Here is a 25887-nt window from a genome sequence, read left to right as displayed (position 1 = left end):
GGAGACGGGTCAGAATATTTGGCCATTTTTGCCTTTATTATAGCTGCAGTGAGAGAGACACAGGAAAGTTTGGGATGACGGACTCGAAGCTAGGCTGCTGCAGCATCGACTGAGCCTTCATGCTATGCACTCTACCAGGTGAGCCACCAGGGCGCCTGAGACTGGTCAGAATTGAGAGAAAGGTGAATGCAGCCAAATACAGAGAGGACCTATAAGAAAACCAGCTTCATGGTGAACATGGAGTGAGACTGGGCACGACAGCACCTTTCAGCATAACAATGATCCAAAACAACACTGAGATGGCTTTGGGACAAATCTCTGACTGTCCTTGAGTGGCACTGCCAAAGCCCAGATTTAAACCCAACAGAACGTGTAGAGAGACATGGCGATGGCAGTTCACAGAAACTTCCCATCCAGTCTAACAGAGCTTGAGAGAATCTGCTAAGAGGAACGGGATAAACTGTTCAAATTCAGGAGTACAATTCTTGTAGAGACTTACCCAAAAAGACTCCAAGCTGTAATTGCTGCCAAGGGAGCCTCTACAAAGTACTGAATTGATTTTTCAAGTTAAAAAAAAAATTAAATTGTGTTTTCACTTTGTCATTGTGATTATTGAGTGTAGATTGATGAGCAATAATTGCTATTTTATTAAAGTACAATTTAATTTACCACGTGCTCTAAAATGCAAAAAGGGTATGTATCTGAATATTTTCTGAAGCCACTTTAGAAGATGCACTCTACCCTAAAGAGCAAGCAAACAGGTGAAGACTAAAATACATAAGTCAAAACGAAGCTTGTGTAAGCCCTATTATGAAACATTCACATGTCATTCTGAGCCCAACACTTGACAGTTTTGCAAAAGTTTTCATAGACTTAAGTTGATTGTTGGCAGTGTGTATGGGAGAACAATAAGAAAACAAGAACAGTAGGAAAACTGCCCACAAAAAAAAATATTCTCTTTATTTAGTCTTGCCATCCCATGCTGCAGATAAATGTCCTCTACTGTTTACACCGAGTTTATCAATTATTGTTTACAAAGCCATCTTTTGTCAAACCTGAATAATGTAATTCTACTTCCCCTTGTCTTGTTTATTCCAGCGGGGATTGCTTGTTTATTTTCTAGACAGCCAGCAGATTTCTCAGAGATGATGTTGGCAGGGACCTAGCTTTTAAACCCAACTCCTCAGGCTTTCTGTCTTTTTTCCTGCTATTATTTTTGGCAAAGAAAAGGACAGCAGGACTGGGAGCTGCCTTTTTTTAAAAATTTTGACACAGTATGGCCCATGCTTGGAGCGGCAGTCCTAAGCCAAACCTTATTCAGCGAGACATTACCTTTCACCTGGAGTCCCTCAGTATTACCCTCCTCAGCTGACTGGATACTGATGAATGAGATGTTAAAGCAGACGTGTCTGGAGTGTGAAGATAGTCTAGTATAGACATCCTCATGACACTCTGTGATGTTAAGAAATTTATTTCTTGTCCCACTAGCTTACTTTGGTTCCTTTAAGACATTATTTTTGGCAGACTTGTTTTCAGTAAGCCACACTGAGTGGCTGTGCATCTCATTGTTTTCATTTATATCCTTCTCAGATACCTCGTCATTGGGCAATGGTCACTTGAATCACAATAGCCCCATAAAAACAGTTTATTTCCTCCTCTCCTAACACAGTTCTTTATAAAGCAGAGTCATAATATATTTTATTTAGAGAGTAGCACAGCTGTTACTGTGGCATGACAGTAAAAAAGACATTGATTTCTGGCCCCCTTCTTTGCAGAGTTAGATTTTTCCCTACTTGTCTGCATGAGTTTCCTCCCACATAAGGAGTTGCAAGTGTGATGGACTGGAGATTCTAAATTGCCTAGAGGTATGAATGTGCATGACAGTTACTGTGTCTATTTGCCTGACGATGGACTGACAACTTTTCACTGTTTCCCTGCCTTCTGCCCATTGTATCCTAGATTAGGCAGTTGTCACTGTTGACACTGAGGAAGAATACTTTGACTAGGCAGAAGAGAAAATTATTCAATATAGGTGATTTTGGGCATTAAAATCTGGATTTTGAAACAAAGACGTCCGATCAGCTTGTTTACAAGGCTGGAGGCAGCACTGCTATGTTCGGCCACAGAATGAGGAGATCTCCACTTCACACTCCAGTATAACCATTTGAACAGACCTGCCTGAGGCCACAGCTGAGCTGAGCTGAGCTGAGCAGAAAATAGCCTAATCCTTTTGGCAGCTCCAATGAACGGACCCTTTTCAGTCCCTCTAAAAACAGATAGAAACCAACAAAGCAATTCTAAGTGTCAGATCCTACAATTTAACCAAGCATGGGTTAGACATCAGTCACATTTGCTGCATGCATATTTTATTGCTCTCTATACAACACAAACACTACATGAGTGTGTTGGTGTGGTTGCATTCACCCTCCATCCGTAAACACAAGTTCTTGATGCTTCAATACACATCTTTCTGTTTCAAGTACCGAATGAGAAAGAATGCCATGTCAGCGTGGAGAAATAATGGGCTTATTTTCATCTTTACTTGCTGATAGCTAATAGTAATACCTAGAGCCGATTTTGCACACCAAGTTGTTTACTCATTACAAAGAGTACTGATCAGCCTGTTCAAACAGTAGTGTAATGTCTTCAGCGCCTTGATTTTGGCTCGAAACTTAACAGTCTACACTATAAAACTGGTAGTGTGGAGTTGGGCATAATGAGAAATATAGGATCCAGTGTTTTTGGAGCTGCTAGGATCTAAAAGTCTGGATACCTCAGGCTCTGCTATTTGATTTTGCTATTGATTATTATGTTTTAAATCTGTCTTTTATGAATTCCCCAACTTTAAGGAAGAGTAATAATAAATCAGTGGAACACGCTTTGAAGATGGATTTATAGTTCTGCATTCTGGGGTAAGGTGTGTAACTACACCAAAGGCTTTGCCATAGCTGGCATGAGCCTCCTGAAAAATTTAAGCACCCACTGGGGCTACTGTGGCTGCAGAGATACTATGTAGAGACAGCACAACTGGGTTGTTTTTGTTCCCCTGCAAGTTTCTGATGTCAGTAGAGATTGTTGAGAGTAAAAACAAAATGAGAACTGTGAAGAAAGACTCTGATATAGTATAGATGTTATCTGCTCCTTTTCAGAAACACATATCTAGTGTTTTTTTTTTTACTGCAAACCTTTTGCTACCCACAGTCTCAGCTGTGTGTCACAGTGAATGAGAGATCATAAATACAACTGCTTGGAAATAGTCTCATATTCAGTAATGAGACATGGCAAACCTTCCTGCCATCACTCAAAGTAAATGAAAGAATGAAAACAGTTATTTTGGGGAATATAATTTAAGCATAATACAGCTTGATCAAATACGAGACATCCATCTAATATCAACTCATGAAATCCAGCACCTACACTGTGGGTACATACAGCAGAGCTTTATTAGTCAAGTATATATTCAGTTTTCAACTACATGAAAAAAGCAATATCAGAATTTAGCTCTTCTGCTCACTGTCCCACCCAAAGGTGTCCAGTTTTTATTGTTTATTTACTGCATGTAAACGTAAGTGTGAACATGTAGGGGGGACTCTTAGATTTCAGAACAGGTTTCAGGTTTCTGATGTTAGGATTATATCAAAAGTTATACTACAGTTATCCTAAAGTGATGCCTTTAATAAGATGATAACATTTTTACAATGAAGAATTCTTTCAGTATATGAATTCTGTATGTGTCCACGTGCATTAATAGTGTGCAGTGTCTTGTATTGACTCTGTGGTGTGCGTGGTTACATTACACCATGTCCAGAGAGATTGGGGTGGGTGACATGTCAACATTCTCCAGTAAATGACAGGACAATGACTTGACCAAATATGGTACCTTGTCCTGAGGAGGAGCGATAAAAGCATTACCTCACTATGTCCCTTTTTGCTTCTTCTGACAAGATAAGGGAGGTCACATTGGCTTCAGTGAATAGTGCAGTTCTAGTTCAGCAGCCTTTCATATAGCTTTTGCCATCCTTCAACTCACATACTAATGTTTTTTTTTCCACTGTGGTTGTCTCTCCCTAGAAGAGGATGTGCTATTTGTTGTTTTCCCCACATCTGCTGTACATTTAAGTCGCTCCATTCTTTTCAAACCACACTTAATGCCTGCCCTCACTAGCTACCGTGTCTCTGACCTTTTTCTATCTATTTCAAATGGATATAGAACGGAGGCATTCAGTAAAGTGTCTCGGAAATCATTTAATTTCATGGACATTTGACAGATAAAATTGTGGCTTTGCCATATACCCTTGTGTCTGCTCTGACGCATCTGAGCCTCTCCGGACATATTAAGCTGTCTGGCTGCTTTAGCCAAATTCAATCCGGGCCAATCAATCATTTGCATGCATACACACACATGCAAGTGCACATGCAGATAGTATTCAAAACAGCTGCATCTTGATGAGTGCAGCCTCTCTGTAAATGTCTTCCCCGGCCTGTGGCTCTGTGTTCACTCAGTCTGTCCTGGCTGATTCCTCTGCCTGGCATCACATATGTGGCCACAGCTCCTTGGTCTGAGAATATGTGCTGTGCTGTTGGACCATTAAGGCCTTTTTACAATATCTGTATGTGCAGACATATGCAGCTAAAGGCATTGCATCAAGACCTCCAGTATGAAGAGCTATTTACTTGCATTTTGATTCATGTTGGGCTGTGACTGGCTGGTCGAATCACTGCACAGCTGGAGATGGATATTTAAAAAAATAAGGTGCAAATTCAAAGCTTTTCATTTGTTTGTTTCTAAACAAAAGAAAGAATGTATTCCCATTTGAAAGTAACAACACTGCAAAAGAAAATCTGACTGGGAAATTGCTTTAATGTGTAGTTAAACTACAAACTTAAGTAAACAAGTCTGAACCTAAAGTTGTATTTATTTAGTATAATTTCCAAGAAAACTAGCTCATAATTTGGAACCTGCACTTAATCCCTTGGCATTAAAGCGGAGACTGGTGTGCAGCAGTGACCCACTGCTACATTAAATCACAGAGGAAGCACTTAGTGTCTTGTAGGTCTTCAAAGATCTCATCTACGTTTTTCTGATGTTATCAGGTACGTTCAAATGCAGTAGGTTAAACTGTGGCAGGTCTGTCCTGGTTAGTATTGATGCTCAGCTATCTCAGTGTCATATCAACGCCCTGGCATATCCACCAGCAACATCAAATCTTCTCACTCATATCTTTGTTGTGTAGAAAGAAGTATACTCACAGGATGGCTACTGGTCTTATAGCTGCATTTATTTTCTGACTTGAAATGACTGACATTCACCATTCAGCACCCACTCTGCAGTGTTTCAACACATAACAACATGATTGATTTGTGTGGATGAGCTTCTGGAGCCAGTCAGTCAGACGTTTGTCAAACACGCTGTGCCGAGCTAAAATGTAATGAGTGGGCAGGTCCTAAAAGATCCGCTCGCCTCTTCACAAGCAGACAGAAACTGTGATCTATGCATCAAGCTTTTTCACACACTAGATGTTTCTTTAATAATCAGATAGATGAACTGATTGGTGCATGTGAATTGTAATGAATCTCTCATGCATATTAGGTTGTTACTTATTGAAGCAGCATTTTTCACAAAAACTGCTGCCGTTACATTACTGTCCCCTTTCAAACTCTGCTAAGAGATTGCCTCTCCACACAATAAGTCTCAGTTTAACCCCTGAGTACAGATGTTGTTCCCTAAGGGAGCCATCGAGTCACCGCTGCCACTAACACAATATGAAATGAGCTAGTTAGCTGTAAAACTAGGTAGTTTAACCTCTTGATAGTGATCATAACATTTTAATTACATTTGTGATGCATTAAAGCCTGCCATATGTTGTGCCAAGGTCCTTGTGTAAGGGCATGTCTGTCAGTGAAAAATAAGCCCTGTCAGGGCAGTTGACAGCTTGTTTAAAAATCACTTTAATGCTTGTAGTTGTTGACAGTCCAGGTCATGTAATAAATGATTTGTTAGGAAGCACCTTACCATTGTTTTTTTTACCCAAAACAATCCTTTTTTTGCCACCTCGGCAGCCGTGGGCAGAGGCATTATGTTTTCAAGTTGTCCGTCAGTCTATCTGTCTCATTCTCCTGAATGTGATATCTCAGGAACGCCTTGAGGGAATTTCTTCAAATGTGGTACAAAGGTTCACTTAGACTCAAGAATCAGTGCTCTAACTCAGAAACAGAAGGGTGGATTGTATCCATATTTCCTGCAATTTGACTGGTTGGCAGAGACATACAACCACCAGGCGGTAATTCTAATTTTGTACTGTGTTTTCTTCTCTGATGTTGTAAGGCCTGAGCTAGTAATGTAAGTAAGAAAGAAAGAAAGAAAGCAGTGGTCCTATGCTAAAATGTTTTAGAGTGAACAAAGCTGACAATTAGCGGGTGGGTAATATATCACCGAGCAACACAGAGTCTAATCAGGATCCCAGCTGGAGGCATAGCTGTGCTCTGACCCTGTGAAATGACTTTGTCCTCTGCCTCATCATCAGGGAACTTGGGAGATCAAAAAGGAAGTAATTTTGGGCACTTCTAAAACAATGTGGATGTAATTAGCGTTGTTCCAATAACATTCACACAGCACGTCTCTGAGACAGGTGTGAAACTGTGCACCTCCTAATCAGGTATCTGTACTGTAATCAGGACACAATTTTAATGACCTATGTTAAATGCCAAATGCTCCTTCCATGACATCCGTTTGCAGTCTGATCACAGCGCTTTAACCCCAGAAATCAGTCAAGACAAATTAAATCCATTTCACTAATGATTCCGTTTTTTGCCTGGTATGATACAAAGCTGTAAAGGTTTCAATTATGACTTTTCATGTCCTGGATCTGTAGTTAATAAAGCAAATTTTTGGGGTTTGAGTGGTTTTCATTTGTGAAGTATTTCAGTGTATTTGACATCTAGAGAGAGCTCTATAGGGAATCTGTCTGTTCTCTGAAACTCAAGACTGGTTTGAAGGCATTTGTGAGGGACTCTGTGAATAATTCATGTACATCGATAACATCTCATACCTCGTTTGGATGTCCTGTGGCCTGTGTCAAGGTAAAGTTAGTTTCAGACAGGTTATCTTTGATTGGAAAAGCCTATATCCTGTAACACTGTAGCCTGTGCAATGAGAGAAAAGATTTCCAATATTATAGTCAAAAGAGGAGCTATCTAAGTGTGTTTAACAGAGGAGGATTTTGGAAGTACTGTGTACTCACTATAGTCTCTGTGTCTTATAGCTACAGGCATAGTGTATTTGCTAGTGTCAGACCAATGCCGTTGTTACTTTCCTGCTCAGTGCCTGTTTAAATAGCAAATACACTTTCACCTATCTGTGCACACATGGGCGTGTTTGTTGTAAAATGAGGTGTGGTCAGGCACATTGTTGGTGCAGTGCTATCTTGAGGCAGCTGAAAGTCAGTGGTGCAGCATGTCACTGTTATTTTAAGGGCGCATTATCAAGAGAGTAATATGCACATATATTGGCGGGTGCACAACGCGCCTACATTCTGCCCGTTACGCACAAGCAGAGTGTGCCGCAGTGTTTCCTATTCATCACTTAGACTAAACTTGTTCACCATAGTTTCATGAGGAAACTGAAAACGTATTTATACATCTCATAATATAACATAAAATATGTCTAATGTTGTGATTTGAGTCCCTACTTCTTCGTCAAGCTGTGCACAGCACACTGATTCACTCAGCCCGTCTTTGCCCCTCAGGGTTCACATAGCTGCTGTGTGCATGTTCTGTTTTTACTTTTACTTTACTTAAAATTAAAACCTCCACATAGGGCAGCGCGGTCATGCAGAGGTTGGTGCCGTCGCCTCACAACAAGAAGGTTCTGGGTTCAAACCCCGGGGCCTCTCTGTGTTTGCATATTCTCCCCGTGTCTGCGTGGGTTCCCTCCAGGTACTCCGGCTTCCTCCCACAGTCCAAAGACATGCACCTTAGGTTAATTGGTGATTCTAAATTGCATGTAGGTGTGAATGTGAGTGTGACTGGTTGTTTGTCTCCATATGTCAGCCTTGTGATAGATTGGCGACCTGTCAAGGTTCTATCCCCGCCCTCACCCAATGTCAGCTGGGATTGGCTCCAGCCCCCCCATGACCCTGTGCAGATAAGCGTTACAGATGATGGATGGATGGGACCTCAATTTAGCTGCTTCTTCATCAGATTTGATGGACAGTGCTGCCATCAGATTTTGATACAAATGACCCTTAAGTCTGATTGGTGCAAAGGAAGTGTATAACATCTTCTTTTTCCAACTGTCAAACTACAACTATATACCATGATTACACTATAAGTAAGACAAAGACACAAATATACAAATATCACATTTGAGACAACATTTTTTTAAACTTGGCAAATAGGACAATATGTTTTTCAAGGCCTTTAAACGTTAAAGTACAAGTGGGATAAAGACAAAAGCATTTTTGTCACCATTTTTGTCAATTTCACTCTCCACACACTCACAGTGTGTATGATTGTGTTACTCTATGTTTGATAGAGTTTTCACACCTGAATTTGTTGACTGTGCTGTGTGGAAAAGGAATTGATTTGACTTCTCACTACTTCCCATTGCACATCATGTTCACCACGAAGGTCGCTGTTCTTTTGTGCTCATATAAGTCAGCCTTGAATTCTAAAACTATTTAATCTGAAAGGAACATCAGGCTTTCTGGCACTTACTGTTACAACTCTAACACCAGTCGGCGGCATTTACAAAATGGGCCATTGAGTTTATGCTTCTCTACTGACTGAGGTGAATTTTGGCAAGACTTCAGCTACAGTATAGTTTAAAAGCCCAGTGCAGTTCAGGGAGTTACAAAAAAAAAAACTCCTTTTGTTTTTTTTTTGTTTTTTTTGTCTTTTTTTACAGTTAACAGTTAGTTAAATCATTACCAGGCTCTCATGTTTCTTTTTAATGTTTTTCTTTTTTCTTATTGCTTTGCTTTCATAGACTTTGTCTTTCACTCTTCTCTCCTAGACATGGAACGCGATGTGCAGGAGAAGTTGCAGCTGCAGCCAATAATGGAGTGTGTGGTGTGGGCGTAGCCTATAATGCTAAAATTGGAGGTGAGTGAAGCATACCATCAGGGTTTCTAATTAAGAGCAGTGTTTAATTTGAAATAATACTAATGTAAATTAGTTCAATATTATTTTTAATTGGACATAATATGCACAATAATATTAACATTCAAACTAATTAGCATAGAATTGAATTTCTCTCAGCTAGGATCCCTTTAATCTGGGACCTGAATCAGAATCACAGATTTAGCTGTGTCCATTACAGACCCAGTAATGGATTTTAAAGGTGATATCCACAATGGGTTTTTTTTTCTGCATCACTGACTACTTTTACCGACTGATTGACTCTATTGTTCAGATGCACAATTGAAAGCGTTGCAGAGACAGATGAGAGCACACAATGAATTGTCCTGGATCTGTTACCACTGGTAAGATGAGTGTCTACCTTGTGTGACATAAAGACATAAACAACTGAAAAAAAAAAGTTAAATGCCTCATCTTCAAGACATTATCGAGATTGTGTCTCATTGACACAAGCAGATTTCAAATTAAAGTTTCTGACAGGGTGACTCTGATCTTAATTCAAACCGGCACGTTATCATTCATCCCACCATTATTTGGCACTTTGCCTGAAACTCCAGTCTTTCTTCCACCAATTAGATAAAAAGCAAGCTCAATTTTTGAAGTGTTTGGATGTGTCCTTAGTCTTAAGGAAACAACCTAAATTCAGTATTATATTGATGCCAAGCAAATTGATTTCACAACCCAGTGGACATCTGTTCATACCACCGTGTAAATCACCTGCCTAAAAAGCTGGACTAAATAAGACTGTTAGGGCAGGCTCTTGTTTAAACAATGATTAAGCTGTCAGCATGTGCAGATATGCATTAAGAAAGAAGCTATGTTGAGAAAATGGATTTTTTTTTTCCTCCCCAAAATATTTTTTCACTTGATAAAGTATTCCAAGGAGGCTTTTAGTAACTTTTGTCACCAAACAATCTGTCAATGACACGGTGGCAGCCAACAAGACTCAGCGGAGCCTGTGGAGCCCTGAGCAGTCCCGTTCACAGATGTTACTCATATTTCTCCGTCTTTGTCTTCATTACCATTCATCTCCCGACAGAGCTGTGCATTGGCCCTGATCTCATAAATTACTCCTCTGTGAATGTGTTCATGGGGTCAGTGGATTGTTTATAAACAGCTGTGATTTGCTCCCAAATACCCACAGCACGTGTGTATGCACATGTGAGCACAAGCAGTTATGTTTTTGTGGGGATGTGTGTAGAAATGTGTGTGTCCTCACTGAACAATGATTGGTGATTAGTATTTAAAGTCTGTAATTGACCCTACTTGGCTCACTCTGTGTTTCCCTCCACCTACTGTACCTGTTTTCCCTCCACCAGCATGCAGACACACACACACACACACACACACACAGCTGCATCTCTGCCCGCTACCTCTGACTTACTGGAGCAGCAGGGAACACTCACAGCAGTAGCTTAATAAGGAATCGTCAAGCCACAGGAAGTTGATGAGAATTGTTACAACAGTGATTATCATTACTGCTGCAATGCAGCCTGCGCATAATGACCACCGGAGCAAACATTGTGCTTTATGTCGCATGTTTACCTCAGTTACGTTTTTTCGGGCTCCTCAATATTCAAACTTGTGTTACGGCAAATCCCTCCGTGAGCAGAGTAATTACTGCTTTGGCTACATCCCTGCTGGTGTGCGTTAGTGTGTGTGTGTGTGTGTGTGTGTGTGTGTGTGTGTGTGTGTGTGTGTGTGTGTGTGTGTGTGTGTGTGTGCGCACGCGTGCGCGCGCGTGTGTGTGTGTGCATGCAGGGCCAGACAGGGTCTAGAATGGATTATTGAAGTCTCAATGTGGACATCATCAGTCGTAATGTTGCCTCTGAGGTCTGGGGTTCCTCTCCCAGTAATGGACTTTATTGTAGATTATTTAGTTCAGAGGACTGACATGAGGCTGCTCACTTCAAAGGGCTGCGTTCATGTATGATGAAAGGTGACATTTGGTGCTACCCTGTGGACACACCAGTGTGTTGAGGGCTCTGTAAACTCTCAGCTCATTTATATATATGTGCGTGTGTGTGTGTGTGTGTGCGCGTGAGTGTGTGTGTCTTTCTCTCTTCTGCAGTCATCTGTTAGATTTGTCCCTTCTGTGCGTTTGGTGCAGTCAGAAAATGTCTTTCTTGGTTTAACAACCAGCTGGGTTTTTTGTTTACATGGCGGTAAAATAGTGAAGTATCTGTCAGGGTCACATCTGCTGGTGAGGCTTTGCACACTTACTCATTAAAACTGGAACTCTCTGAAGTCTATTGTTCGTTCTGTTTTTGGTTTTTTTTGTTTGTTTTTTTTTTTTTTTGTTCTTTCTTTTGTAGCTGAAGATACGATGGGTATTTGCTGTCTGAATGATTCAGATTTTTCTCTTCTTGTCATCTTATGCAGTTTCTCCATCCATCGGATCTAATGCTAAAATTTGTACACTCACTATCTCTTTATCACCTGTCATTCTGACTCTCTTTGTCCACCACTTTCATAAACGAAAACATATCTGCACTTCATTACATGTTCATTTTACAGGAGTTCGTATGTTGGATGGGGAGGTGACAGACATGGTGGAGGCCCATTCCCTCAGCCTCAACCCTCAGCACATCCACATTTATAGTGCCAGCTGGGGCCCAGAAGACGATGGCAAGTCACTAGATGGCCCTGCCAAGCTGGCTAAGGAGGCCTTCCTCCAGGGAATCACCAAGGTGAGCCAGAGCATAAGTTTGGATCTTCTAATATGTTCCCTGTTTCTTATTTATAGTATCACTATCAAATTCACATCAGCTCTTAATGCTTGGACACTTTGGGAGAGGCACTCATTTACTTTCTAACTGAGAGTTCGATGAGAAGATTGGCTTAGTATAGAGACTGGGAAGTGGGAGAAATAGTTAGTGTAGTATGTATATATATATATATATATATATATATATATATATATATATATATATATATATATATATGTATACAGTTGGGGTTCAGTCTGAGGTTAAAGTGCGGAGAAACATAAATTGATGGGGAAACAGATTTAGACACAACATGAGATAACGTCTCCAAGGGTAGTCTGACAACTGGCCTCAGCCAACACATGGCCAAATAGGCAAATAATTTGCCATAAAATTTTCATTTGTCAAATGAGATATGACAGTTTCATAGCTGAGCTGCAGAGGTGCTGGTGGAGCCAGGCAAGCTGTTTCCACTCTCTATGTTAAGCTAAGCAAACTAGCTTCTGGCTCCAGGCTCATATTTAAAGCACAGACACAAGAGAGGTACATGTATCAACCTTCTCATCTAACTTTATTAGAGAAAGCGAAAAAGCATATTTCCCAAAATGTCAAACTATTCCTTTAAGATCCATATGAAGTGAAGTGAAAATAATTCTTCAAAAGTTTGTTGTTCAGCAGCATAATATATTAGCATGTTGTGAACATTTCCACCTCTACAATCACTGTATCATTATTTAATGAGGATAGTTTTCTGAGATCTACTGTAGAGAAGGACAAAGTCGAGGTGAGTTTGTTAATTGCCATCTGACTAGTCCTTTAAAGTTGGATCGAGTAAAACATTAAAGAGTATGACATATTATCTAAGGCTAAAGTCATCCTATCTCATGGTTAAGCACTGCTACATCAAAAGACGTCAGTGGAACAGCTAAATGATAAATGTGAGATGGGAGAAAATAGAAATGAAGCCGCAGTCACTGATGCAGAACAATAGCTAGATTCAAAGGCCATAGTAATCGGCGTGTAAATGAATGAAACTGCACATTTTAGGTTGAAAAGAATGATTCATATATCACATCCTAAAATGTGAAATGCTCCACATATCAGGGTGCGTTAGTGAGGAAAAATTGCCTGACAGCAGCACAACAGGACCTTTCTGATTCAGCGTGGGTTCTGGCAGTGAGATAACCCTTGGCACTGAAGTGTTATCAACTGTCCTCCGTAACCTGCAGAAAAGGCAGCGTCAGGTCAGAAATTGGACTGGAAGGTTTAGCAGTATTAGCTACAGCTTCATGGCTCTTCTGTTAAGATGCAGTACGAAAGTACCATGTTTCCATAAGAAGCATATTCATCCCAACTTCTGAATAGAGGTCATTTGTGAGGTGGAGATTGTAAGAAAACTAAATGGGTAATCCTTTCACAAACAAGCTCATTTAAAGTCTGTGTTCAGGTCGAACTTAGATCTCTAAGAGCTGAAAAACCATGCCAGAGAAAACAGTGTTGCAACAACAGTGATAAGGAAATAAATATTCCTGTATCTTTGTATTTACTGAAACACCACCAATACTGGAGCCAACGATGTGACAGGACTTTTATTTAGATTCAGCCAGGCCTGCTTCAAGCCGACAGAGCCGAATGGACTTTAACAAAAGGAGAAGCAAAACATTCCTGCAGCTTTTTATATCAAACACTCCGACATTTCTTTGTATGTGGGTGAAATGGTATACATTTCTCTCACCTTTTTAATTACTTTCTCACCATCAACATGTTTTACTGTTCCTGATCTGTATGTGGGATGTAAGAAAAGGTCCCTCCACTTTCTTTTATCTCTTTCCTTCGCCATATGTATTTCTTGGTTCCTTGTTTAGTTCACTAAAATGAATATGTTATCCACCCACTTTGGTTCAAACTAGGTACAAAAAGAAAAGTTTGAATCTCTTGTTTTTATTCTGAACATCACAGTGTCTGCATCGCTGCTTTCACTCTTTACTGAAAAATTCAACTTTAATTGTTTTGCTAACTTTTGAATGGCAGAGCATGATGGACTAAAATAAAAATGTGACTTGGGAGTAAAGTATGATGATAAAAATACCTTGATTTATTTGACACTTTTCATAAAACACTCAATAACATGCTTGACATGAGATCAGATCAAAGACAAAGAGATAATGCAGTCTAAGAAAGAATAAAAACATTTTGTTGCTAAATGTTTTGTTTACAAGAGGAATAAAACTTGACAGCAAAGGTAAAAATGATTAAGGACCAAATTAAAAAAATAAGTCTATGAGACTTTAACAAAAGAAGACTAAAGTCATTCTCCACCCAGAGGCTGTTTCAGAGCTGTGGAGCCCTGACAGCCCTGCTGCCCTCTGTCTCTGTCTCCAACCCGCCCCCTGGGATCAACTGGTCAGCAGACCCCAGGCTACAATCTGCAGCCTAGTGAGAGAAAGAAGGTCAGCAGTGTAGGAGGAGGGCAGACCAAACCATGCCTTAAAAATAAGCAGCGAAACTTAAAAATTGATCCTAAAGGTCATAGGTAACGAGTGCAGGGAGGCCAAGACTGAGAAAATGTGCACAAATTTTCTACTACTTGTTTTGTACAAGCTGAAAGCACTCCATTGATTTCTGGGACATTCCAGCGAATAAAGAGTTACAGTAATCTAATCAGCCAGAAGCAAATGCATGAAAACGGGTTTGTGTGTTTGGAAGGAAGGGAACAATCTAATCTTAGCGATGTTCCTGAGTTGACAAATGACGCCCTTTTTTACTTTGCTAAAAACGTTTAGTGTAATTTTATATTGAGTCACAAACCCCAAGATTTCTAGCTGCCTGCTAGCAGTCCAGACCCAACTGGACTAAATGTATGTCTCATGTAGTTGGTATATTTTAGAAGCATACAGTCTCACTGCCAGATATCATGTTGTCATTTATCAGGCCCCTAAATTATATTCAGCTTGAGTAGATTTTGTAATTGCATTTCATCTGTTTGTTATCAGATGTTCTGCCGCAATAAGTCGACTGATATTATGATGTATTAATAAGAACTGTGCCTACGGCGGTTCAGTATTTCTGGAAGAAAGCACATAAATGACAAGGCATTTAAGCGGTGAGACAAACGTCTTTGTCAGAGGCAATTCTTCACACTTCGCCCAACTCCTGTGAGTGTTTCTCTCTCTTTCTTTTTCTCGTAACGTAAGTGGATTAGAACTGAATGAACATATATATGCTTTGATACCACAGGGACGCAGCGGACTGGGCTCCATCTTTGTGTGGGCATCGGGAAATGGTGGCCGGGAGCAGGACAGCTGTAACTGTGATGGCTACACCAACAGCATTTACACTCTGTCCATCAGCAGCACCACACAGTCCGGCAACGTGCCATGGTACAGCGAGCCCTGCTCTTCCACCCTCGCTTCCACCTTCAGCTCTGGAAACCCAGGGGAGAAACAGATAGTGGGTGCACACACACACACACACACACACACACACACTTTGAACATCTCAGATGTGTAGGATGGCTTTTACACTTAAAATCTTTGGCACACTTTGACACAATGTCAGCTCTGCAAAAAATAACCATACATCTCATACCAGCTAAAAGTTGATACTGGCGCATCCGAAATGTACCCTTCTCGAGCTTACATACACATTAATCTTCTCCCTCTCAAATCAAAAATAGGCATCTAGCTGTCAAAATCAGGGTGAGTGATGTGTAACATACAGTGAGGAAAGCTGACAATTTGTGAGAGATGCCACACGCTTCCTTCAAGCTGCTTGTCAGCCGAAGAAAGACTCGCCTCAGGGACATACAATAACATTAAACAACCACAAATCTGCCCTTCCCTCCAAAATACACCAGAGGCATGCTGTAGGCAAGCAAACACAACTCATCAAATGGGTACAATTGAAGTCATTTTAAAATATACTAACACACCGCATTGGCTTTGTATTGTTGCTGTAGCAGTCAGTGGCTGTCATTTGCTGTATCAGCCAATCTATGCGGGTTTCTTTCTTTCTTTGTCGACCTTTTGTGTTCACCACATTAGCATCTAGACTGTCGAATCACAAGCAGACCAGGCTTTTAAACAAATCCGTCATGGACTGGCAAGTAGCTCATTTAGTGGACAGATTTGGTCACTTTTCATCTCTTGAGGTTACAGACTTTGCCAACAAGAGCCAGAGAAAAACAAAAGTGAGCTCCAGTATCTCTAAGCAGGCTTAATGGCCTTGTCTGCACTCTGTGTTGCAATTAAACTTGTCTGGTTTTCACCCCTAGAAAGAGGTAAAAGAAGCTGTTTGCAAAACTAAACACATCAGGACACTGTGGCAAAAAATACAAAGATCACAAATTGCCCCTAAAGGCATTGTGCTTGAAACAGTGTTATTATTGTAGCACAAAAGAAATTAAATTAGTTTATATTGTATTTTCTCAAAATTTAGGACTTTAAATGATCAATCTGTACAATAACTGGACTGATTGTTACTGTGCCACTGAGCATTTAGAAAAGGCTAGCTTAATAACCTAATGTAACTAATTGCTTTGACAAATATGCAAAAACATAATCAGTGTAAGGCTGAAACTTTCTATTATTTTCATTATATCTGTTGATTATTCTTTCGCTCACAGCATAAAAGCCAAAATATCCTCTTGTTGGACAAGCTGGAACCATCAAACATTTGACTTTTTTCTTGAGGAATAACTTCACACTTAAAAGTGCTGACAATACTCCTCTTGTATAACTAATAGATTAATTGTTTGAGCAATGAAAAACAATGAATAAAATATGACAGTGTTTCTGTGTTATTTTATCCAATTCTGAGATACTAACAGTCAGCTAGTGTAGACACCTGCCCCCCCTTTGTTTACTCCTTTGACACATAGACACCTCTCTGCAGATAATGGTCATTAGTGCCACAATCTGTCAGGCCAAAAGTTGGAAACCAAGAGTCTGTCCCTAACCTTCACAGCTCGCCATGCCCTGTGGCTTCTTTGTCATTTCTGACATGTCCTCACCATGACCCAGACAGGCCTCATTAACGTGCTGGCACTGGCAGAGACGGAGAGCGGACGTATACCCAGAGTGCTAACATACTTTGTCTCACCACCACCTGATCTGGCTGGGCTGATTTGGCTGACATTCACTGCCCCGGCTGTGACCCTTTGGCAGTGATCCACAAACCTGGAACTAAACCTACCTGCTCATTCTCTCTTCCTCCGCTTCCTCCTCCACCTCCATATCCGATTGCTGCAGGCAGGCCTCCCATTGTCCCCTGTCTTAACACTCAACCTCTCTCACTGTGATTCTCACACATACTGAAGTGGGAAAGTCAACATGCAAAATTATCTGTGTTTCACCTTCTGTACTTCTGTGCACTTCTCTCTCTCCTCCTGTCTCCAAGGTGACCACAGACCTGAGGCAAAAATGCACAGACTCTCACACAGGGACGTCTGCTTCAGCGCCGCTGGCTGCTGGGATCATCGCTCTGGCTCTGGAGGCCAAGTGAGTGAGAGCAACACAGACTCCCTCTATAACCACCATAGCTTTTTATAGTTGCTATGCTTTTACATTAGAAAATCATAAAGTAAACACTGTACAATCTCATTTTATTGTAAACTTCATTTGATTGCTCCGCTGTGTGCTTGTTTGTGTGTGTGTGTGTATGTGCGTGCACGTGTGTCTGTGAGTTGGCTTTGGCGCAAATCCCAGTTCAGAAATTCTTTCCTCAGCAAATTAAGCTTTTGATAATCAGTTAATTAGCAAGACAAATCAGCAGCTGCAGCCCACACAGACATCTGAATACCTGTAGGGCCGGTCATGAAGATTTTTCAACTCGAAAATATCTCTCATTATCGTTCACTCAAGACTCCAGGTGTCAGAATCCAAGTTTCTGTCAGCAGCTCTACTCGGTTCTCCATTATGGTGGTATCTCTAGTCATATCTTGTACGTGTGTGTGTATGCGTGTGTGTTGAGTCCTCTTATCGAACTGCAGCCCTCTGCTCTGCATAACTCTCCTCATTTCCACATTAGTGATTAGCTGACAGGTGTCGCCGCTAATATCATAAGAGAAGGGCAGTGACTCACCCGACAAAGTTCAGGTTTAAGCCATGTAGACTATCTGTCACTTAGAACAGTAAATTAGAGTCAGTATTTGTCAGTGAGCAACACACACACACACACACACACACACACACACACACACACACATGTGTGCACCCCTCCTGACAGGCAGCAGTAATAACAGGGTAGCTAGTCTATCAGACTGAGACCACATTGGAATTCACAGAGATGGAATCATTTAATAGGCAGAGTGTTTTGGCTCTCCGGTGTTTTATTATTTTATTATTTTCTTCCATTTGTTCTTGGCTGAGGTGACAGTGAGTGAATTGTGTGTGTTTCTGTGTGGGGGGGGGGTCTTGTCCATTAATAACACATAAGAGGATGTGAGTTTTGAATGCTGATGCAGAGTCTGGCAGAGGTGATGTGCCTCAGTGCAATTCTGTGTCTATTTCTGTTGAGTGTGGTGTTGCACTCAGTAAGCAGAGTGATTCATGATTTGATTATCTTAACCCAAGGAGCAGTTTCTTCCCCAGTGCTGACTTAAATGCTGTTGAGATGTTTGCTTCTCCGCCGTGCCTCCTAATAAATCTATATCCAAAAAAAAAAAAAGATTTTTTTTTTCTATTGGGCTTCTGCTGTGCAGAAGGTGACCCTATCCCCCAGTCCCAGACCTCATTAGAAACTATCATTACAGAGAGTCTAGACACAGTCCTCCACGGTATTGTGTCCGTCAGCACAATAGGTTATGATGTACCTTTAATACTGGTGTTTTACGCTGACGTTAAAACCATAATGTAAGCCCATACCTTTGTCACTGTTGACTGACATATCCCTCCGGGCTTCCGCTACATCTCAGTGTAGTATTTCAAAAATGTATAGCTATCCTTTTCTATATGTGCTTGGCTGGATCATATTTCAGGTGGGTCTACAGACACCTGACCCTTTCCATAACCCATAGCTCCTTGTATTTCCTCTACTCTATTGTCATACAGATGAGGTTAGTGACACCTGACTTTTCTCATAATCTGCAGAGTGTAGAAAGTAATATCTTCAGCTATTACATGACAGGAAGTCAATACAGTTACCCTGCTTTCTTTCCTGTATCTTTGCAGTATGAACCTGACCTGGAGGGACATGCAGCACCTGGTGGTGAGAACATCCCGGCCTGGACACCTCAGCGCCGGAGACTGGAAGACTAACGGAGTGGGACGCAGAGGTAGAGACTAGCCAGCTGGAATCTAGCACAGACAGTGTTATATGGTCTTGTATTTGTGCCTCAATACTGAACGCTTGATGGAGCCCAGAAAATGATTTTTTGTAAGCGCATGAATAATATTTTGTAGGGAACCACACAGAACAGGTTTCCACACAGAATAATAATTTAATTGTAGCAAACAAAAATCTATTCAGTTCCCAGTAGATTTATTTTCCTATTTGGTTTGAGACACAAAAGCACATAATAATAATCTCTCTCACTCTGTTGTCACGCCCAAACCTTTGGATGCTCTGCTTACACAGTGCTTGCTCAACCAGGCAGAGTGTTACAGTATGCCACAATTTCAGCCTGTCAGAACATTTGGTCAAAATTGGTCATTTTGTTGTCATGATTGGCTGTTTTGGTGCCAGTTTCTCTCTCTGTGATGTTATCTCACCACCACCACCCACGAACCTGCCATTCTCTTTATCCCTCCATCTTTCTTTCCTCACAGTGAGTCATTCATATGGTTACGGGCTCCTGGATGCCGGTGCTATGGTGGCATTGGCGCAGAACTGGACAACCGTGGGGCCTCAGCATCAGTGTGTTCACACCATGCTTGCAGAGCCAAGGTTAGAAGTGTGACCGGGAGCTGTGTGTGTAAACTGCAGTGGGTTTTAGTCTCATTATGAGCACTTGCTGTTCCATCATGCCGCTCAGCCTGATAGATGCCATCGCATTCTCCTCAGAGCTGGGATGCTTGTGTGAATTTGTAGCACTGTGCTGTTGCCTGTGTCCATTTCCGCAGCCACACAACATTAACCAACCCCCCCACCCCCCTCTGTTTGTCAAACGTGCAGAGACATGGGGAACAAGCTGGTGTTCAGCAAGAGCGTGGATGCCTGCTGGGGACGGCCAGAGTATGTCAATTCTCTGGAACACGTTCAGGCTCGCCTCACTCTCACCCACAACCAGAGAGGAAAATTGGCCATTCATCTCATCAGCCCACTGGGCACACGCTCCACCCTGCTGTTCCCCAGGTACACAGTAAAACACACCACCGTACACACCAGCAGCCAAGCCCTGTTATAAATCTCTCTTTGTCTCACACACACAGAGACACACAATGTGCATGTGCCTCAATTTTACTTATGCACAAATACTCACAAATATGCTCTCTGGGAAAAACACTTTCTGCATTTGAGCATAGCAAAAATAACACAGACACGTCGCCTCTCTGTTCTTTCAGGCCCAATGACTTCTCCTCAGAGGGATTCAATGACTGGGCTTTTATGACCACCCACTCATGGGACGAGGATCCTCAAGGGGAATGGACCCTGGAAATAGAAAATGTAGCAGCTAATGGACGTGACTATGGTAACCCCACTCACCATCGTTAATTGTTCAGTCTAGGCACATCAAACCTACATTTATGCCAGTATTCACTGCCCCCTCATCAACTCAAGCCTTCTTGTATATTTTCATACTTCTCTAAATAGCCTCTCCACTGTTTTTTCTGCTACATTCCTTCTCTAATGACAGTTTGTACCATTTTTGATACCAGGGGGAGCTGCTCTCAGAAACACATCCAGATAAAACTTAACAGCTGCTGGGCAGAGAGGGTTTCTTCTGCAAAAAAAAGATTGTTGGTAACTGCAGTATCTTGAGACTGTTTTTTTTTTTTCCTATAGTCACTCTGCATTTTCTTTCAAAAGGCAAACAGCAGCATATTGCCATCAAGAGTGAACTTCTGAAAGACTGAAAAGACTGAAAAGACTGAAAGCTTTCCTATGGCTTTTTTTACTCAGACCAGCAGGGGAAATGAGATAGGGATGCATCTCTTCCTCTGGTGGTGTTGATCCTCCTCCAGTGTTGTGTTTGGTTTCGGTCCGCTCGTTTCTCTTGTTTCCTTTGCTCCCATCCCTGTATCCTCTTCTCAGCCATTTCGCACTGTTCCCTCACTGCGAAGTGCTAGATTGATATTCTCTTCCACATCTTAATACTCCCCACCTTCCTCCTTTCTCTCTCTCTCTCTCCCCCTCTCTACCCCTCTCTCCCTCTCCTTCTCTTTTAGGAGTGTTGAGTCAGTTCACCCTCACGCTGTGGGGCACTGGACCCAGCGTTGTCAACCCCTCATCATCTGATTTTCCTCGGCCGTCCAACAACAGCTGCAAGACCTTCGATGCCCAGCAGATCTGTATCGGTGAGATCATTCGAGCTCCCGCTGACACACATACTTTGAACAGGAGCCACTAGAGTTGAATAAGCTCATTCATATTTGCGCTGGCACGTAGTCATTGTTATAAAACAGGCCCTGGGTCAGAATGTGTTGGGTTTTTTAACTTGTGAAAAGCGAATGTTGTGAATACAGATTGCCCACTTACAAGCCTCTTGTGCATCTGTTTACATGCGCTATGAATATGCACGTTGCCATATGTCATATTGGTTTGAATCAGAGTGTGGGACGTATGGAGGAGCAGCAGGGGAGATTAAGATTGCGTCAGTGCAAAAGGTGCTACGTTGTCAACGACTGCTGAAGGGGATGACTCCCTCATTGAAAGGCAGATGAGGTTGGAAGCTTCTTTGTGCTTCCAAAGCATTCAGACGCTTTCTTCTACAAATCAAATGTGCTATTACAGTAATTACTGCTAACCCTCAATTTTACCAGTCCCCATATTTCTAAGTACTTCCAAGAAATAAACTGGAAGGTTCCCAGAAAGGGCTGAATAATTTGGTGATAGTTTATAATACAGTATATAAGTATACTTTCTGATCTTTGATGGACTGAACAATGAATTAATATTAATATAATTATTAATATTGACAATCATTGTTTTTTGTGGCCATAATTTACATATACTGTAGTTCTTTCATCTAAGGAAATTATGAGACTTGTGAAAGCGTTACCTAGTTATTTGTGGGAGTAATTTTCGTGTTTGTTGGATTGCGTATGAGACTTAACCTCCCTTCTGCTTTCATCTCCTGCTTTCATCTGCCGCTCTCCACTCAGAGTGCAGCCCTGGCTTCTCCCTCTTCCTCCAGGGTTGTGTGAAGTTGTGTCCGCCAGGCTTCACCTCAGGGCCACAACTCCTCAACCTCTCCCTGGAGAACTGGGTGGACTTGTCCTCCGTCCAAGCCTGCCTGCCGTGCAACCCCGCCTGCCTCACGTGCTCTGGCACTGGACCTACAGACTGCTTGTCCTGCCCACCTCACAGCCACCTGGTCCTCACCTCCTGCCTGCACCAGAACCAGGTCCAGCGCAAATCCCCTCTAGCTGGGGGACTCCAGGGAAATGGAGCGGAGCCAGACAGGGAGATCACAGCAGCAGTAGACGACAACAGCGGAGAAGGTGAGGAACCCCCGGAGCTCAGCATAGCTCCGTCCACTCAGCTGCCTGTCGTCGTGGCCGTGCTTGGCTGTGCCTTCATCCTGGCTGCCTTCGTCGGGGTCTTCCTCCTGCTGCAGGTGCACTCAGGTGGCACTTCTTTGGGCTGGAGGACCAAACTGCCCTCTGTGTATTCAGAGACGAGGGGGTTGCAGGTGGGCTTTGGTTTTGGCTTCGGCCAAGGGCAGGGGAGGAAGACACGGATATGCTATAAGGGGATCCCCACTGTGTGGGGGGACGAGGACATGATCGCCTACGAGTCTGAATCAGACGGTGAAGACATGGACGGCCACAGCGAGAGGACAGCTTTTATCAAGACGCAGAGCTCCATCTAGCTGAACCTGTGTCTGCTGTTGTGGGTCCTGACAACACTGTATTCTGGGTGTCGTCAGCATTTAGACCCGACTGTCTTGAGCTGATACATGAAGGAGAATCACACAGCCTCAGACAAAAACAAAACGCAGGCCTTACTGTCCCATCAGCACCCCATCCAAATGCATTAAAGAGTCAATCATTTGTTTTTTCCTGTATTTATTTACTTTTCTTAATTTATCTTATTTGATTAATATTTTGATGTCAGATGTATTTATTAATTATTTGACTCTTGAGCTGTTTTTCAATTACTTCACTTCAGTTTAATTTAATGATGCACTTTATCATATTTTGCCCAGTTTATTAAAGCAATTCAGTATTGACCGTCCACTACTTAAAGCTGGGGGATCGCAGGAGATGGAGATGACAAAGTGGTTAAAATCAAAGCAGCAGGGGCTGAGATATCTGAGATATCCCAGTCCGAAGTAGATGTAAAAAAAAACAACATAATCCTACAGTTCCCATAATGCTCGTTAGATCCCCCCTTCCTGGTAAATCTTTCAAACTCAACACTCTGGGTCTGTACTGCAGTCTTCCTGCAAAAAAATTGTAGTCTCAGAGCCCAAACCAAGATAACCTCTGACATGATCATTAGGTATACTCTCTACACCAAGTACACTGAATTCAAGTGTTAAATGGGTTTTTTGTCCTCAACACAAAAACCTGGTCATCAGAGTTCTAATAAATTGGCTTTGTCACATTTGATCAGATTCCTGGCACATTGTCGGCCAGGGGTCGTGACACAGCGCTCATTAAGAGCAAGAAAACTTTGAATTTAAGATTTCTGCAGTGTGCTGGGACGCCATAACAAAACATCCCGCAGGCTGTTTGATAAGAAGACAACAGTGGAGGATGCTCTGTTTTCAATCAAGCCGCAATGGGAACTGCCACAGAAGCACAGACACATCAAATATATCAAAAATCTTACAGACTTGTAGCAGAGACACACTGTTTCTGAGTGAAATTTAAGAAAACACTTAGCTGACCGTTACAACATGTTTCTACTAGCTTACTGCTGGTAAGAAATGAGTTTATTTTCTCTTCATTTTCCCCCCAGAGTATGTATTGATTTTGGGGCTTCTCTTCCAGAACATCTACATCAGGGTAAAGCCTTTCTCTTTCTTTTGATAGCACCATACACTGAAAGACATATACATGCTTTATTTCCCATCAAAAACAGTGTAGACTTGCCGCTACACAAGCTGAGCCTGTGGCTCTAAAGGCCAGAATAGTGAAAGAGATTAAAAGATGAAGAGATCTTGTATTGCATTTTCTATGTTTGTTTTATATCCTTTTTTATTTAACTGACAATGGATGTTAATACTGTGGAGATGAGTGTCAGGATGGAATAAAATGACTTTGGCTGTTGCATAGACGTACTGCTCGTGTCTGTCCTGCCAGATTTTGAAACATTTATGTTTTTGTGCATCTTAAATTCAGCCCCTGACACACAAACGCAACCCAAGAGAGCAGATGGTTCCTCATTTCTTCATGACCGTATATCATCGTTGCGTGTGTGTGTAACTCTCACTCTGGGCGTTGAGCTGCAACGAGGTGCCAGCACTCTGCCGTCTCCCTGCTCTCCGTTTGCGGTGAGCATGCATGCTGTCTTCAAGAAAGCTCTTTTCTCCAGCTCCAATATTGTGGCCCCTTGAAGTTTAAATTAATATAAATGGAAACAGTTTGTATGCACGCAGGGAAAACAGTGTCAGCTACTGTCGGTAGGAGCTTTGTTCATTAGCAGCCTTCCTCTGTAACACCCTCTGCAGGGGCTGGTAACTGGGTTTATGGGTGAAGGTACATTCATTCTGTGGCCCATAATGAGATCTGCCGGGAGACCCGGCTGCACTGTTCTGCGCCACTTGGGCGCGTCATGCTTTGCATTACAAACACTGTATGTGCGGAAGTAAACGTGTGTGAATGGGCTCATGTGGTTGAAACAGGGACGCGTTTGAAAGCCTCTCATCTCCTCATTCACACCTTCATTACATATTTCTGTGAGCTGTGCATTGGTTTCCATGTCTTCCTGTGCGTGCTCTTTAGTTTGTATTAATTAGCTGTCATGCACTGTACAGTGCTGTCTACTAACTAGGCCTAGCAACAAGGAATACTGGATTCATTAATACAGCACCAACAAATCAGATCGCCACTAGCAGATATTGCATTCAGATCAATTGGACGCTGGGGTTTGTCTCATTACTGCAGCCGCTCTCACATGGTTCGTGCTGAATCTGATGGTCGCGGATAAAAGCGGACTGTCGGTTCTCACTTCCAGAGCGCAGGAAAGGTGAGACACACACAGTCGGCACCAACAGAGTCGAGTAAAATGCAGAGGCCGAGAGTCCCCAGGGTGCCTCCACAGGCGCCGCCCTCCCCCCCCCTTGACTCCTCCACACATGCGGTGCAGTGATCAGTATTGAGACATATCGCCCCTGATGTAAACCCAGCCCGGGTTTACATCAGGGGCGATATGTCTCAATACTGATCAGACTGGCAGCGTCTGTGGGCTGAACGGTGCTGCCCACACCGACTCAATGTTGCCCTCCACTGACGGAGAATGAATCAAGCTCCTTGCTGATGAGCATCAAGACACAGCAGATACCCACAGGTGCAGTAGCAGGAAATGAAATTCACCTCAGATAAAGACACACACTGTATTTTGTATTAACTTTGTATTTTTATTCACTCCCCATCTCTTCTGCATTTCTACTGCAGCTTTAATCCATCATGAACAAATACAGAAGAGACTTTGCCTTCATATATTACCTCTGAACAAACAAAAACAGCGCTACAACAGGTACCACATTTAAAAAAAAAAAAAAAAAAAAAGAAAGAAAAGGACATTTATACAGAGAACCTGACACATACCGAAACAGCAGGAGAGGAGGTTATGACAAGGTGAGAAGACAAGAGGAAAAAGTGCAATTCAAGATGCAGTCAAGTCTGGTCTGGCAGATATGTTACAACTGCGCCTAGGAAGAGATGTGGGTGGGGGGGGGGGGCTCCTGCAGTGAGAGAGGGGACAGAATATT

General features: G+C 42.1%; 1 protein-coding gene across 3 annotated transcripts in view; it reads left to right on the top strand.

Annotated features, from left to right (window-relative positions):
- furinb (furin (paired basic amino acid cleaving enzyme) b) overlaps positions 1 to 24224 on the top strand; it is a 72537-nt gene extending 48313 nt beyond the window's left edge. For 2 of the 3 annotated variants that reach the window (XM_071503123.1, XM_071503133.1), the window contains 10 exons: positions 9014 to 9102; positions 11656 to 11828; positions 15084 to 15296; positions 17244 to 17344; positions 19016 to 19119; positions 19613 to 19730; positions 19959 to 20138; positions 20348 to 20475; positions 21173 to 21301; positions 22109 to 22966. In XM_071503123.1, the coding sequence (XP_071359224.1) occupies positions 9014 to 9102; positions 11656 to 11828; positions 15084 to 15296; positions 17244 to 17344; positions 19016 to 19119; positions 19613 to 19730; positions 19959 to 20138; positions 20348 to 20475; positions 21173 to 21301; positions 22109 to 22818 (1945 nt within the window). In that variant the 3' untranslated portion in view covers positions 22819 to 22966. Of the gene's footprint in view, positions 1 to 9013; positions 9103 to 11655; positions 11829 to 15083; positions 15297 to 17243; positions 17345 to 19015; positions 19120 to 19612; positions 19731 to 19958; positions 20139 to 20347; positions 20476 to 21172; positions 21302 to 22108 lie in introns of all 3 variants that reach the window. The other variant, XM_071503115.1, reaches the window with a different exon arrangement.
- Positions 24225 to 25887: the final 1663 nt, after the last annotated feature.

The sequence above is a fragment of the Trachinotus anak genome, unplaced genomic scaffold, assembly GCF_046630095.1.
Source record: "Trachinotus anak isolate AG129_WGS33_773 ecotype Australia unplaced genomic scaffold, CSIRO_AGI_Tana_v1 ptg000002l, whole genome shotgun sequence".
In the NCBI taxonomy this organism is placed as follows: Eukaryota; Metazoa; Chordata; class Actinopteri; order Carangiformes; family Carangidae; genus Trachinotus; species Trachinotus anak.
This window is presented reverse-complemented; position numbering and strand designations above follow the sequence as displayed.